The sequence below is a fragment of the Musca autumnalis genome, unplaced genomic scaffold, assembly GCF_047663935.1.
Source record: "Musca autumnalis isolate F117 unplaced genomic scaffold, ASM4766393v1 scaffold_3, whole genome shotgun sequence".
In the NCBI taxonomy this organism is placed as follows: Eukaryota; Metazoa; Arthropoda; class Insecta; order Diptera; family Muscidae; genus Musca; species Musca autumnalis.
The window spans coordinates 42289405-42304724 of NW_027411866.1; the positions used below are offsets into that span (position 1 = coordinate 42289405).

Below are 15320 nucleotides of genomic sequence, written 5' to 3' on the forward strand. Positions count from 1 at the left end.
TAAAAAAAATAAAGCCCTAATAAATGGCCTGTTCCCGTACTTTATAAAGTGGTAAAAGTCGTAAAAGTTGTAAAAGTCGTAAACGATTTTCATATAAATTTTGTGTACGGGAACGCAAAATGTGTAAAAGTGGTAAAAATTGTAAAAACTTTTTAGTTCTGGAACAGAGCTAAACATGTGCTTCTTTGATTTCTAAAACAAAACATTGAAACAGCTTCTCCTTTTTCTATGAATTTCAAGCGACTCCAAACTTTTCTGCAAGAATTCTACTTTTTGCGAGAATTTATGCATTTAGTGGAATAATGTTGAAAACATAACATTGTTCCACAACATCCCATACGGGACAAGGGAGACTTCTCTCATATCAATGAGTGCACCCCGATTCATATTTAGCTCAATGATATGGGACCTACTATTTATCGCCGAGTCCGAACGGCGTGTCTTAAGACACCACTTATGGAGAAGTTTTTTCAAGGCTGAAATACTCAGGAAATGTCGCCAACATTACTGAGGGGTATTTTGCCACCGTTGAAAAATGTTTGATGTTGCTTGGCCGGGGAATCGAACCACCGACCTTCTGCGTGCAAGGCGGGCGTGCATACCATTGCACCACGGTGGCACCCCCTGTTGAAACATAAAAATTGAAAATGTAACGAATTTTCATTCATGTTTGTTACATTCCCTGCTCAGGCGGCGCTAGATTGGACCATCCGGCTTTGCTAGCAGTTCAGGGTCTGGTTCTCAACCGTCCAAACCTAACTCCACAGGGCGAACACAAATTTGATATGCTAACGAACAAACGATACAAATAAAAAAAACAAACATACAAACACTGCTTTGATAAGGGAGAGTTGATGTTATTACTCCCGCATTTGCCCGCCCTTCCATGGTTTCCAAAAGTCCAATTCGCATTTCGTTGGAAACCCCACAAGACACACACACTCACCTCATCACCTTTTAAAGGAGTCCCCCAATCACAAATAGATTAACACATATTATTATCTTTTTTTCAACTCATCAAAACATGAAACATTTATTAATATAAAAAGTTGACTTAAATCTAAATCTTTAATTGATAGTCTGTCTGATAGAAAAAAAATGACAAGAAAATGGAATCTCTAACACCAGTAAATTATTTAAATATTAAATGGTTTTTAATGGTAAAATTTTTCTAAAAAGGTATTTAGAGCGTATTCTTCTTTTTTATATTCGTCGCCTAATTATCAAAATGTCTATCCTAAGGGAGCTCGCTTAAGAAAGTTCTAATGCCAATTTGGCTCACTAATTTACTTCCCAAACCACTCTAGAATCCTTGAAAAATCGTAAAAAAAAACTTTAGTTAAGACTGGTATTAAAAATCCTAACAATGTGTAATTTACTTAAAAGCTAGGACAAACACAAGGACATCACACATTAATACATAAAGATTGATTTTTTTTTTAGGTTTTGGTATCAAATATTGGATCATTTGAAAGGCAATTAATCAAATGACCAATTTATCATTAATTGTAAATTTTATATTTAATTTAATTAATTTTTTTTTTTTAGTTAACGTATTTTCTTTCTTTTATTTAGTTGCAGATAACCGCCATGATTTTTATATAAGACACTCAAGTACGTGTTACCTCACTTTCCAGCTTGTTAAATGGGCAAAATGGCGATACCTCTTTTCAGCACACAGGCATATATATAGGGTTCCAATGGTGTTATTTGGTGGCCTCAAAGTTGGCAGAAAGCCGAAACAACCAGCACACTTAAAAATTTCTCCGGCGGGAATTGGCTCTTTAAAATTTTACCGCCACACTCAAAAAAGGCAACGGTTGCAAGAACTTCACAAAACTTGATAATAATGGCAATGGCAAAACCGTTGACACAGCGGCCAACATTAAATGACCAAAACAGCAAATACAGATAAATAAAAAGAAGCACTGGCCCCACTTCTGGGAATAGCATACCAGTGGAATTGGTGAATTTTTCCGGGAAATTCTATAATAGAAAACCGTTGTTAAAAAAAACGGTCATTTATAGGCACGCATCCACTAGCATCACTTACTCTTATTTTTATTTCCACAAAATAAAGAAATACAAAATGCACACAACTGTCTTTTACTTTACTATCTTTGGACAACACAATCGGTTTATGGCTTTAAAATTTGTATGTCATGACCCGCAACTTTAATGACGGTTACTGCACAAATAAAGGCTTCAATTTGCCGCTTTTGGCCTTTTATAGCTTCTCTATTTTCCTCCATTTTCCCTAATTTTCCAAGACATTTTGGATTCCTATACATGAAAAATAAATCCATACATTTAGTTTACAGATACATTGACGTTACTACCCTCACTAAACAAACAATCTCAGAGTTGCTATTTATGGTAGTATTCGTTCACTGAACAATCACTATTTTTCCGAACTGGCAATACCTTTCATTTCCTTTTCTCAGTTCTATTGCGTTCACATCATCCAGAAGTCGGTAAGGCTCAAATAGAATTCTTCCTTTTTTATTAAAACAAAAAAAAAAAGGAAAATTGTTCTATTATCATATTTGGGAACGTGTCAAGGTAAGTTATTCGTTAATACCGCCAACTATTTATTTTTGTAACCATTCGTCTACTCATATTCAGTTCGGATGCGCCGCCGCTAATTTTTACATTTACCGCCCACTTTCCGACCTGGCCACGCAACATGTTTTCCAAAATATTGAACCAAATGTGAAAAATTATTAGTTTTTTAAATTCCAATAATTTATAATTTCCTTGTTTTGTTTACAAATACAACTGGCAGTAACGTTACAAACAAAAACAAATTCTTTGGTGGTTGTTGTTCGAGTTGTATTTGTTGTAGTATTAACTTTACCTTATATTTGTTCTACCATGAACTAAATACTTTATATAAATGCAGAAGGAAGATGGTTGTGTTTCCTTCTTAATTCCACACATATTTCTTGTCCATTAGTTCAAAATCGCGTAAAAAATTAAAAACAAAAAGGAAACAATAAACTGAAAGTCTGTATACACAAACATTGTTTTGACATGTCTCTCTCTCTTTAATTTGAAAATAGAAACATATAAAAATATATTGAAAATACAAAATTATACAGAGTTTATGGAAAAATGAATGAAAAGTGTGTAGTTAAATATAGAAGATACATTTGAAGGAAAGTCCATTGCTTTTCCTGTTCATTTAATGTATATTTTAGGTATATTCGGTTCAAATTTTCGTGAAAACAAGGAAACAAAAATGAAGAAAATTTTGTTTATGTTTCTGTTAATTACGAATGGTGTCGTGGAAACGGGTTAGTTCGTTTACGTCGTTCGACAGACGAACAACGTAATTGAAACGCTCGTGTGAACATGACATAATACCGATAGACAAAACACACAAATTTCTCGGGAAAGTAAGTCGAAGGTCACACTAGAGTGGTTTCATTGAAACTTTTAGGTATTTAAAGATCGAGTTCCCCACTACAGCAACTTAACGATATCACTCTACTGTGAAACTCGACCTAGGAACCCTTATTTTCATGGAATCAAAGATGTCAATTGGTCTGTTCCTTTACTTTTGAAAGTGGTAAAACCGGCAAAAGTAGCAAAAGTTGTAATCTGCTTCCATATGAATTGTATGGTGTCTGAAGTAAAGGAACGCTTTTCGAGTAAAAAGTTGTAAAACTTGAAGATTCTTGCACGTAAAGGAACAGAGCTAATATTATAAGATAGGAAAAGTCAATTGTGAAAAATTAACTGTAGAGGGAGTTAACCTCTGTTGCTACGATATCATAGCAACATTCTGTTAAACGAAAACTGTTACTCATTGGAATATTGACAAGAAAAAGATTAAAACTCAAATTTTACGGCATTGACTTTTGTTTTTTTATTAAATAAAAAATAAGAAATAGTGAAGAAATAAATTTCAGCCACAAAACACGACGTTAATGTTTTCTTCCGCGAGAAATGGGAATAAAAAACGATTGGCATTGCTGTTATCAATTCCAGTGTGTTGTGTAGCCATCTGTAACCAAAATGTGGAACTATTAGCATATGTTTTTGGAAAATGCATTTGTTCGGTTCTTTATTGCTATACGTCTTTGATGGAATTGTTTCAATGAAACTCTCTAGTGTGACCATCGACTAAATTCAGTTTTTAGGCAATAGGGGGTAGGAAAGAGCTCTGTCCTCTCCGCTCTCTCCCAAATACTGAATTTACTTTTTCGAGAAATTTGTGTGTCTAAACACAGACATATTGAATTTTAAAAAATTATTGATACTATCGATAGTGCCATCGATTTTTTTGTCAGCACTATTTAGGACCTATGCTATCGAAATTGTTATCGATTGTTTGTCAACTCTAGCCAGTCATTGCGAAAAAAATGTGTGTAGATCATTAACAACTTCATTTTCCAAGCATAAAATAATTAAAATATTCGTTTGAAAATAAAAAATATACTTGGGAAATATTTAAAAAACGAATTCTTGGGTACTGCATTCAGGAAATAAATAAAAAGATTCAGTGTAAAAACTGAAGAAATTTACAACATGGAAGATGATATGCTGTTGAAGCAGCCTACTGATAGAAGGTTGGGAGACAACAATACTCTGCCTCCAGGTCCGCCTGGCGCAGAATTCGATACACCACCGGTATTTGGTAAGTAGAGTAGAAGAAAATAATTACTACTTTGTATATGTTGCAAGGACTGCCCCCATATCACGTATGGTTTCACATAATGAAATGTGGCGACATACACATAGCCCAGAAAGTCTGCGTTCACCTTACTGCTTTTCGAAAACGATGCTAAAACTTTAATAAATAGGTAAATGAGATCAGTTTTTCTTTCATAAATGTTATTGGCACTCTTTACTACCAGAATAAAACGAAAAATTCTGAAAATATATTATTATTATGAAGATAACGGTAAAAAAGTGTTACAACTGCTAAATTGGAGCCCCAAAAAGTCTGCGTTCACTTTGTATGTTGCAATAATTGGTCTGTTCCTTTACTTTTGAAAATGGTAAAACTGGCAAAAGTAGCAAAAGTTGTACTCTACTTCCATATGAATTGTATGGTGTCTGAAGTAAAGGAACGCTTTTCGAGTAAAAAGTTGCAAAACTTGAAGATTCTTGCACGTAAAGGAACAGAGCTAATACCGTTAGTTTTTTTGATTTTTTTTTTTGCAGTTTTCTCCCATTTTTAATCAATATTGTCAGAACTGGTCATTCTGTGAGGTCGTTTGCACACTTAACTTAAAAAAGTAAAATATTTCAAGAATAGAAAACAAGGACAAAGAAATTGGCATCGATAAAAGGAAAATTCTAGGTAAATTTTGGAAAAAGCTATCGAAATATTGGCGAAACTGTAGGTAGAACATATTAGTCTATACATAGAGTTATAATTAACCATAAAAAATCGGAATTTTGAAGTCAATGCCCAGATCTGGACGGTCAAAGCTCAGTTTGGGACGGTCAAAAATATTATCAGAACGGCAGGAGCGTAACATAACTAGTAAAGTTAAAATAAACAGTCCGATAATTACTTCAAAAATTGTTGAAAATGTGAAAATGGCATCCAAAAAAAGTATTTGTGCACAAACCGCCAGAAAAATACTGCATATAGCAGGATATAATGGTATAGTCGCACGGCGAAAGCCGTACATATCACTAGTGAACAGGCAGAAGCATATTGAATTTGCTAATGAATACATAAAAAAGCCTCCAAGTATTCCGGAATCAAGTCATATTTTTGGCCGAAAGCATGTTCTATATGTTTGCAATGAAAGGACTTCAAAATGTGTGGAGAAAGCTCGAACAGCGCTTGAAAAACAAAATCTTGTTTTGACACTGTAAAAAATGGCGAGGGTGCTGTTTTAGTTTGGGGTGTGTAGCAGCTTCTGGAGTGGGCCAACGAGTATTTATTGAATCGACAATGGACAAGTATGGTTACCTAAACATCATGAAGCGCAATTTGAACCAAAATGCAGAAGGACTACGAAATGTTGGTTGCAACAACATAACGTTTCAAAGCATACTGCGGAGATTGTAAGGTTTTGGCTCCTATATAATGCCCAGATCTGGGTTTTGACGTAAAAATTCTGGTTTGTTTATAGTTAATTATCACTCTATGTATGGACTAATATGTTCCACCTACAGTTTCGCCAATATTTCGATAGCTTTTTCCAAAATTTACCTAGAATTTTCCTTTTATCGATGCCAATTTCTTGGCCCTTGTTTTCCATTCTTGAAATAACTTACTTTTTGAAGTTAAGTATGCAAGCGACCTCACAGAATGACCAGTTGTGACAATATTGATTAAAAATGGGAGAAAATTTCAAAAAAAATCAAAAAAACTAACGGTATTATTGCAACATACAATGTGAAAGCAGACTTTTTGGGGCTCTAATTTAGCAGTTGTAAGACTTTTCTATCGTTATCTTCGCAATAATAATATCCCAGCGAAAAGTTTGCCTCCAAAGAGGCAGTTAAATGATATGTACAAGTGATTTGGAAGTGCATCAAATTATGCATTTTCACTCATGATTTTTACAAGGGAGTGACCCCGGAAAGAGGCACTCCATTGCACCGCATTTTAACTGACCCTTTGGCATTGCATTTTAACTGAACCTTTGGCACTGCATTTTAACTGACCCTTTGGCATTGCATTTTAACTGACCCTTTGGGGTAGAATAGGAGGCAGTCCAGAGCACGTGTTTTGAATAACAAAATACAATGCATTTATTATTTGTGTAAAACAAAAATATTAATAACTTTATTAAATTAACATTATGAAAATTCTCTATTGAATTCAATAGCAAACATGTGTGTTCCTTCGCTCTTTATTTAATCCAAGCTTAAGTGCTTTTGCTTCTTCTGCTAAATGGGTTTGATATTGTCTTCCCATCACCAGTTAAGATTTCGACATGTACTCCAACAGCACCCCATTGGGAAATTTTCTTCTCGTGAGTTACCGGAAAAATGTTCACAAATTAAATATTATTTAGTTTGTATTAACAAATGTTTGGAAATGTTAACGCGATTATCTCTTTTATTCCGCTGCCTGTAGAGATGTATAAACTGATTTATGTACATGTAGGGATCTCTAACAACTGCTAATAAAATGTAGTGAACGGAGTGCCTTTTTCACGACTCCGTTTGCACTGCATCCGGATGCTGTTAAATTGTGAGGAATTGGAGTGCCTTTTTCACGACTCCGTTGAACTGCCTCCGGATGTTGTTAAAATGTGACGAATGGATGTGATTCTTTGGATTGCATCCAAATGCGGTTAAAATGTGAGGAATGGAGTGCCTTTTTCACGACTCCGTTTGAACTGCATAAAAACATGCCGTGAAAGAACTAGTCTACATTGCACTTCTTCCAATTTATTTTGCTGGGATATTTTCTGGAATTTTTCTTTTTATTCTGGTACTAAAGAGTGCCAATAACATATTTATGAAAAAAAAACTGATCTCATTTACCTATTTATTAAAGTTTTAGCATCATTTTTGAAAAGTAGTAAGGTGAACGCAGACTTTCTGGGCTATGTGTACATAAATCGATGCTATATTACAGAAATTCAATTTCCCACAATAAATTCCCGATATTTTTCAGATCCAAAAAATGCCCCTCCAAAACCGCCAGCAATAGAGAAAGAAAACAGCTCGACGGAACGTGTAGAACGATCAAGTAGACGACGTTCCCCTTCGGGTAGTCCACCGCCACGTAAACGCCGGTCGGCATCCCGAGGTCGTCGTTCTCCATCATCACCGCCAAGTCGCCGTGGTCGTCGTTCACCATCACCAAGACGTAATCGTTTTCGTGACTACTCACCGGATAGACGTCGTTATGGCAGACGTTCTCCGGACCGTAGACCACGTTATAACCGTGCAGGCAAGGGGCGTGATCGTTATCGCGGTGGACGTGGTCGCAGTTCAAGTCGTTCTGTGAGTCGTAGTCCTTCTCCACCTCCTAGGCGGGGAGGAGGAGGAAGTCGCTGGTCTCCAAAGAAGAAACCAAGCTCTCCAACTCATCCTCCACCTTTAACTACAACGGCTCCTCCACCAACATATGGTGTAATGCCACCTCAAATGTACGGTGATGCCTATGGTGCACCTGGCTATAACCAATATGGTGTTCCACCACCACAGACAGGGTTTCCTGCAGATGCATATTCGGGAATACCAGCTCAGACAGCAGGGTTTAATGCAACATATCCCCCGCCTGGGTCATGGGGTGTAGGTAAGTAAAAAGGGTATATAATTAAAATTACAATTGTCTTGGACTGATCTTGTGTGTATGTTGTAATTACGTTGGTTTTCAAGTCTATAATACCTACAGCTTATCGGATTCTATTATTCTTTTAAGATAATCTTTTTATTTCACAGATGCTTATGGACAACAACAATGGATGGCGCCACCGCCAGCACAAATCCGACAAATGCCGCCTCCTCAACAACCTCCACCACAACAGCCACCGGTTCAACAACCGCCACCTCAACAGCCACAACCACCAGCCACGTCACCGGTTGTTGTTGGGGCCGGATCACAAACAGCAGCAACAGTTAACTCCCCAGTTGTTACAAACGCCAATGGACCACCTCCACCAACTCTGGCAAATCCCTTACATGTATTGTCGGATGCTGCCCCAGGAACTGTAGAACCTAATCCTCAACATGATGGTATGTCCATGTTAAAATATATTCAAAAATTCTCCATTTCACAAATAATTCTAATACAAAAATATTTACAATCTGATTCAAAAAACCAAAATTTACAATACGTGTGTATGTGTGTGATACAAAAAAACAAACAAAAATAGTACTACAGCCTATAGGAAAAGCTTTAATAAAAGCTTTTTAAAAGGTGTATTGGTATGATTGAGAAGTATTGCATCCTGATCCCCTAAACATGTGAAGTGAAGAGGCGTGATGAGAAGAGCACAATCCAAATGTAGTAGTCCGATGTCTTAGCATGTCTACTTGCTTCTAGTCACAATAAGCTTCGTAAATGAAATGAAATTTTGTAATGATCTTCAGAAGAACGCCATTACTTATTGTTGTTTCTTTTTCTATTTCTTTCTCTGTTTCTCCAAATGATGTCGTCCATCATACCAAAGCTGTGGCACAAGAAGCCGAAAATCAACGAGATGAACTGAAAAAGCAAAGAACCAGTTATCTTAAGAAGACAGCTGTTTTGAAGAAAGAATTGAAAATGTTGAAGGAGCAACGCAAAGAATTGCATTCCGGCAAAGCTCCAGCCTCACCAACAACCAAGGGATTCATTGATGAAAATGAAAAGTTGCAGGTATGTTTTGTTTGAGGGACTTTTTTCAATGAGTTTCAGAATTATATCAATTATGTTTGTGTTATATTCAAAGTAAAAACAATTATTTTTATACTTATGTTTGTATTGAAATTTGCACTTAACCTTCTTCTAGTTTTGCCTAGTGTTTGAATAATGAACATTTTTCTTTAGCCCATTGATCCCACTGTTGTTGTTTAAAATGCATTCAAACTACTCGTACATTGTAGAAATGTCAATGTTCGAAAAAGCATAGACATATGTATGCAATTTATATCATATGTATGTACAAAACATTTACTGAAATGTGATAATGGAATTTCTAAGACAGCTGGGTTATGCGGAAATTTGCCAGACACACACACGAATTCCTATATGGGTGTGTGGAAAAAAACGTAAAGGAGTTCTTGGAGTAGGAGCTACAACAACATGTACTACACAATTGTTATTTAATTACTAGTTATAAGTCAAAATTTATTGTAAACTAGGTTGTATATGCATTAAAAAAATATACTATGTAAATTAGTTTTAAGTCATGGACGACAGAAGAGTATTGGACACCAAGACAACAAGATGGGAGAAAAACGAAACAAAAGAGGACATTTCGTGGGCTGACGATCAATATGGAACTAGAAGAACATGGACCCGGATGGCTGACTATTTGCAAACTTCAGAAAGAAACACATAAGAACATAAATATATTTTGTTATAAACATCTCTTTCAATAGCTATTAACCTATTATTTTTTGCTTATCTTCTTTTACACTTGTAGAACCAGATTCAAAAGAAACTTAGCACCATTGAGAATGTTATTGATATGTTGACTGGCATTATTGGTGATGATAATATTGACAAAGATGATGAATTGGCCGATGCAGATGCTGATCAATTGCTAAAGGATGCTGCAGCTTCAGCTAAGTCGTCAACAATGCTTGGCAGTGGCGGTGGCGCATCAACCAGCAAGTATTCCAATGAAAAGGAAAGAAGCGCAACAGAAAAAGGAAAGAAACCAAGTTCATCATCATCATCCGATGATAGTTCATCTGATTCATCTTCTTCATCATCGGATTCTTCATCATCATCCGAAAATGAGGGTCCTAATAAAGCTGATGATGATGACGACAGTTCTCCGGAACGTTTGAAGAAAAAAGTCATTGAATCCATGAAGAATAAAGATAAGGAAATTGTTCGCAAAGTTGAAACAAAAGTGTAAGTAAATGAATTAATTAATAGTTTGTTTTAAGGAATTTGCCTCAAAATAAGTTAGAGCACATATGTGGTACACTGAGAGAAATCTACCCAGTCCATCCGGGGATGTTCGTGGGAAATATATTTGCGTGTTTCCAACCAAACTTGGTCGAAAACAAGCTTAGCAAATTTCTGGGTGGAAGATCTTAAATGTCACAGAGCAAGCGAAAGCGGTAGGTTGACACCATCATGCATGTAGACACCACCATGCAAAGTAACAATGACAGCATGGATTACAATGGAAGTCTTAAACTGATAGAGAAGAAGATCCGCCTTGGGACAGGTGAAAGTGTATTATCAGAAGAATTTATGTCTATTTCAGGTGTCTCACTTATTATAAACCTTAAATACTGCATTAGCTTTTCAAGAAACTGTATACAGACCTAGTCGTAAATAGCTTAATAATACTACACATGCCAATGTTAGTAGTGGAAATACCCTTTGTCATCCAAATAAAATAGGTTCATATACAACCTATGAACTACGAAGTTAGGATTTTAATTATTTTTTTTTAATTATTTTTTGTTAATTTTTTTATTTTTAGTCCAACGAAAAAAGAGCGTTTCAATTATGTATTTTATGATCCGGAAATGCATTGGTGTCAAACATGCAATATTTTTCCGAAAACCGCCAAAGATTATCTCAATCATTTGCACTCAAAGGAACATATGGATCGTGAAAGTATTGAGACACCTTGGCACACAGATATGGTTACAGATGTAAGTTTCCTTTTTTTCTAGGAAAACAAGACGATTTTTAAATATTTTTTTTTAGCAATTTCCTACCTATGAGAATGTACCAACAAAACGCACTCCCATACGGGGTTTGACATTCTTTGTACCCGCCACCGCCTGGTTTTGTAAACTGTGCAGTATTTGGATGGGAGATTTACATTGTGCTTCGACACATCTAAAATCTCAGCTACATGCAAGTAAATATAATGTAAGTAAAATAGCTAAAAAGGACACTTATAAGGTTAGAACATAGAATAACTGAATTGTGTGTTTCTAGTCATTTTTGGAGGAGAACCCCCACTATGAGGTAAACTGGTTGGCTGATCGTCAAAAGGTTTTAAATGAACAAAAAATCAATCCATTGCCACAACAAATTACCTCAGTATCCACAACAGCTGCTGAGCGTAAGAAATCCAAAAAAGATGATGAGAAATCCAGCAAGAAACGTAAAAAGAAGAGGTGATATTCAAATCCATTAATATACTTAAATTTTTGCCAAAATTATTTTCCTGATAACAAATTTCCACTCCTCTTCTCTCATTCGTTAGTGACAAAAAACAAAAGAAGAAGAAAAAGAAGTCCACAAAGAAACGCAAGAAGACCGACTCGGATTCCAGTGATTCATCATCCAGTGATTCTTCATCTTCTACGGAAAGTGATGAACCCAAAAAAAGGAAATTACGACCACCTGTAGAGATAAAGGATTTAGATAATCCAAATCCAGCTGGTGTTTCAATACGTCTATCCATGCGTAAACAAGAGTCCACAAAACAAGAAGAAGTTTTGCAGGCCCCTCCACCGCCTCAATTGAAAGCTTCAAAAGACTCGGTTGGCTCAGCAGCTAATGCGGGTGGCAAATGGACTGTTGTCCAGGAAGGTGTAAAGACCAATCGTTCCGACGATCAAGAAGATGATGGAATTATACAAGAATGGAATACGGTACAACCGGTAATCAGTGAAAGTGAAAAGAAGTTATTGGAACAGCTGAAAGGCAAATTAAAAAATAAAACCAACAGTGAACAACCGCAATCGGCAAAGCCTGTAAGTAGCAATAATCCTGGTGGTGGTACTGCTGCCGATAATAGTTCCTCAGCACGTTCTGAAGTAGAGAAGGAGAATCGTCGAGATCGTCGTAGCAGCAAAGATCGGCGCGACAGTCGTGATCGCCGCGATAGTCGCGATCGTTACGATAAACGTGATCGTAACTCTCGCGACAATCGTGACAACCGCGACCGTCGCACCGCTAGACGTTCAACATCCAGAAGTCCTACAAGAAGCCGCAGTCGAGGACGAGATTATCGCCGTCATGTACGCCGGTCACGCTCTGCAAGTCGCGGTCGCGTTGGAGGCTGGCGTGGCAGAAGGCGCAATGATCGTTCTCGCTCTCGATCTCAAAGAAGACGTTCTCGCTCCTATGACAGACGTAGACGCAATAGCAGATCCCGTACCCGCTCAGCAAGTCGCAGCCGTGTTGAAAAGCCTGTAGTTCGGCAACCCGAATTTAGACCACGTGTCCCAGAAAAAGATAAAGAAAAAGAAAAGAAGGCAGCTGAGAAGAAGGAGAAAAAGGAAACACAAAAGCCCAAGCCAACGACAAGCTCAACAGGGGCTAATACCAAGACAAAGTTGCCATTTATAGGAAAAATGCCGGTATTCAAAAAGCAGGCTTCTGGACAACAAGGTGAAGGTGAAAAACGGCCAGATGAACAACAAGCCGCCGCTGCTGCTGCAGGTGGTGGTTACTTGTATCCAATGGATGCTAACAGCTACAACACTCTGAATAGACCTCCAGCTCCCACAGCTGCACAAATACAAATGGCCATGATGGAAGATGCCTATGGTAATGCACCACCCTTCCATCCCGATGCTGGTATGATGGTGGATTATGATGATTTAATGCCCGATCCGGTGCAATTTGTAAATATAATGGGTCAGGCACCTCCGCCACCACCACCACAACAGGCCAGCGATGACAAAGACATGTTACCGCCTGGAATAGATGAAGAAGAATCTGAAGAGTTTTTGTCAAAACCAATAGGTGATGTTCCACCGCCACCACCACCCGGAAAGGGTGATTTGCCACAAGACCTGGAAGATGCCTTGAATATAATATTCCCTGGTGAAAAGAAGTGCAAAGATGAAGACGATGAAAAGGCAGCTGTTTCAAAAGGTAATTTCAATGAAATTAGGAATTTGAAATTATAAAATTCCACCCAACAAAGTTTGGCCCATGTTTCAGTTTCCCCAGCCCGTTCTTGTATATTAATATTGTAATGTTAGAATTGATTTTTGAAGCTTAGTCCCCCACCATTAACATCATTAGATCAAATTTGACTTTCTAAACCCCAAATGTTAAACAATTTTATGAAAATTTTTCATTTCGGAAGAAATTCTCTCAGAATTTTTCCGCACTCAAAATAATTTAAAAAGTGGAAAACTACTAGAATCGACTAGTTATGGAATATTCTCGCTAATCGAGAAAAATATCCCCTTTTGGGGGACATAAATAAGGAAATAAAAAATTGTGAAATTTGATTGCCTTGGATAAAAAGGAACCATTGACGGGTAGAGGAAGAAATGTCTGGAAATTGTCACTAATCTTTTTTTTTTCTTTTTTTGTTCCGTACCAGGTGAAACTCAAATTATTAATGACGAACCAAAATTCCAACCCGAAGAATTGGCCAAGGATGGTATTCACCTTGTAACAATTGAAGAGACATCACAGTTAGGCCTAGATGAGGCCTCACAAATGTCCATGAATGAACCGCTAGTCTTTAACAGGCCTACGGCGGCAAATGCAGCACCAGCACTTGTAGCCGATATGGATATAGAAGATTCAAATTCCCGCAGTACCACAGGACGTTATGATGATGCCTCACCACCAAAACCTGCAGAACCTAAAAATACGCCACCGCGTCCACCACAAGAGACAGCTGGTGATGAAATGTCAATACCAATTCCAAGTAATGAACAAGAAATCGAAATCCCTCAGAAAGAAGAAGACAACAAATTAGATATTGACCAACAAGAAAGTGATAAACGTAATGACGAAGATAACATACCCATGCCGGATAGCATTACAAACAAATCAACAAGTGACACCACTGTTGTTGAACAAACAAAGGCTGCGGTAGCAAATGTGGAAGAAGTTATCCATCATCATGATATTGATCTCGCCGATATACCACAACCCCCACCATCGCCAACAGAAAGTGAAAAGAATCGACGTCAAGAGGAATTGGATGATTTGGCTATGCTAGGCATAGATGCTGATGATATGGCGGCCCAATGTATGTAAAGCTCCGCGGACATATTTTGTTGCCTGCTTCGGGAAAAGGTAAAGTTAGAATTTAATTCTTTTACATTATAAATTATCTCTAAACTGTTAATTCTTATGACTTCGTTGCAATGGAGGAAGTACCATAGCAATGTACATCTTTAAAGATGTATACGATTCATTTTGAATAGTTCACATGCTTGAATAATTTAAAAAAAAAAGAAACTACAAATACATACATATTAATGTAAAACAAAAAAATACACAATTCCAAGAAAAATAAAAACAAAAACTGATCACAAAATATATTAACCTACGAAATATGACGAGTGTTTTTCTCCTAGTTCTAAAAGAATCTAAAATATTTTTAAAGTCTGACAAGGAAGGAATGAAGTTATTTGATTAATCCTCATGATTATTTCTCAGTGTGGCAATAATAATCCTACTCTGTAGCATGGTGGTCTTTCGCACGTTTTAAGCTGAAATTAGGAAAGGCTTATGGGTATAAAGTCTTCAGCATTTTCGTGACTACGTTTCCCTATTAGGGATGTAAAGATACCCTTTACCTGCCTCCAACTCTATGCTTCGTCTTTTTATTGCCGTGTTGATTGTCCACGGTGCTCTTGTATCAACTTTAAATGAAAAAAGCTTACACCTGGGAAGGTGTTGCGGGTTCTGAAAATTCAATGTTTATAAATACAAAAAAATAAAAAACCAAGTTCACATTTTTTAGAGTTTTTTAGGTTTTTTAGATAGCAGTGAAAATCCTCTATAA

At 36.8% G+C, this 15320-nt stretch overlaps 1 protein-coding gene and 1 long non-coding RNA gene across 2 annotated transcripts; both read left to right on the forward strand.

The window, feature by feature from the left end:
* The first annotated feature begins 1982 nt into the window (after positions 1-1982).
* On the forward strand, positions 1983-2687 carry LOC141397120 (uncharacterized). Its single transcript, XR_012411310.1, has 2 exons — positions 1983-2562; positions 2626-2687. It is a non-coding gene; the product is annotated as an uncharacterized lncRNA (long non-coding RNA).
* A 1631-nt stretch (positions 2688-4318) lies between these two features.
* On the forward strand, positions 4319-14866 carry LOC141397126 (zinc finger matrin-type protein CG9776). Its single transcript, XM_073973049.1, has 10 exons — positions 4319-4642; positions 7598-8224; positions 8371-8664; positions 9102-9289; positions 10059-10495; positions 11079-11253; positions 11309-11476; positions 11546-11727; positions 11817-13438; positions 13899-14866. The coding sequence occupies exons 1-10, from the start codon at positions 4534-4536 to the stop codon at positions 14564-14566; spliced, it is 4470 nt and encodes a 1489-aa protein (XP_073829150.1). The 5' UTR covers positions 4319-4533; the 3' UTR covers positions 14567-14866.
* The last annotated feature ends 454 nt before the right edge of the window (positions 14867-15320 follow it).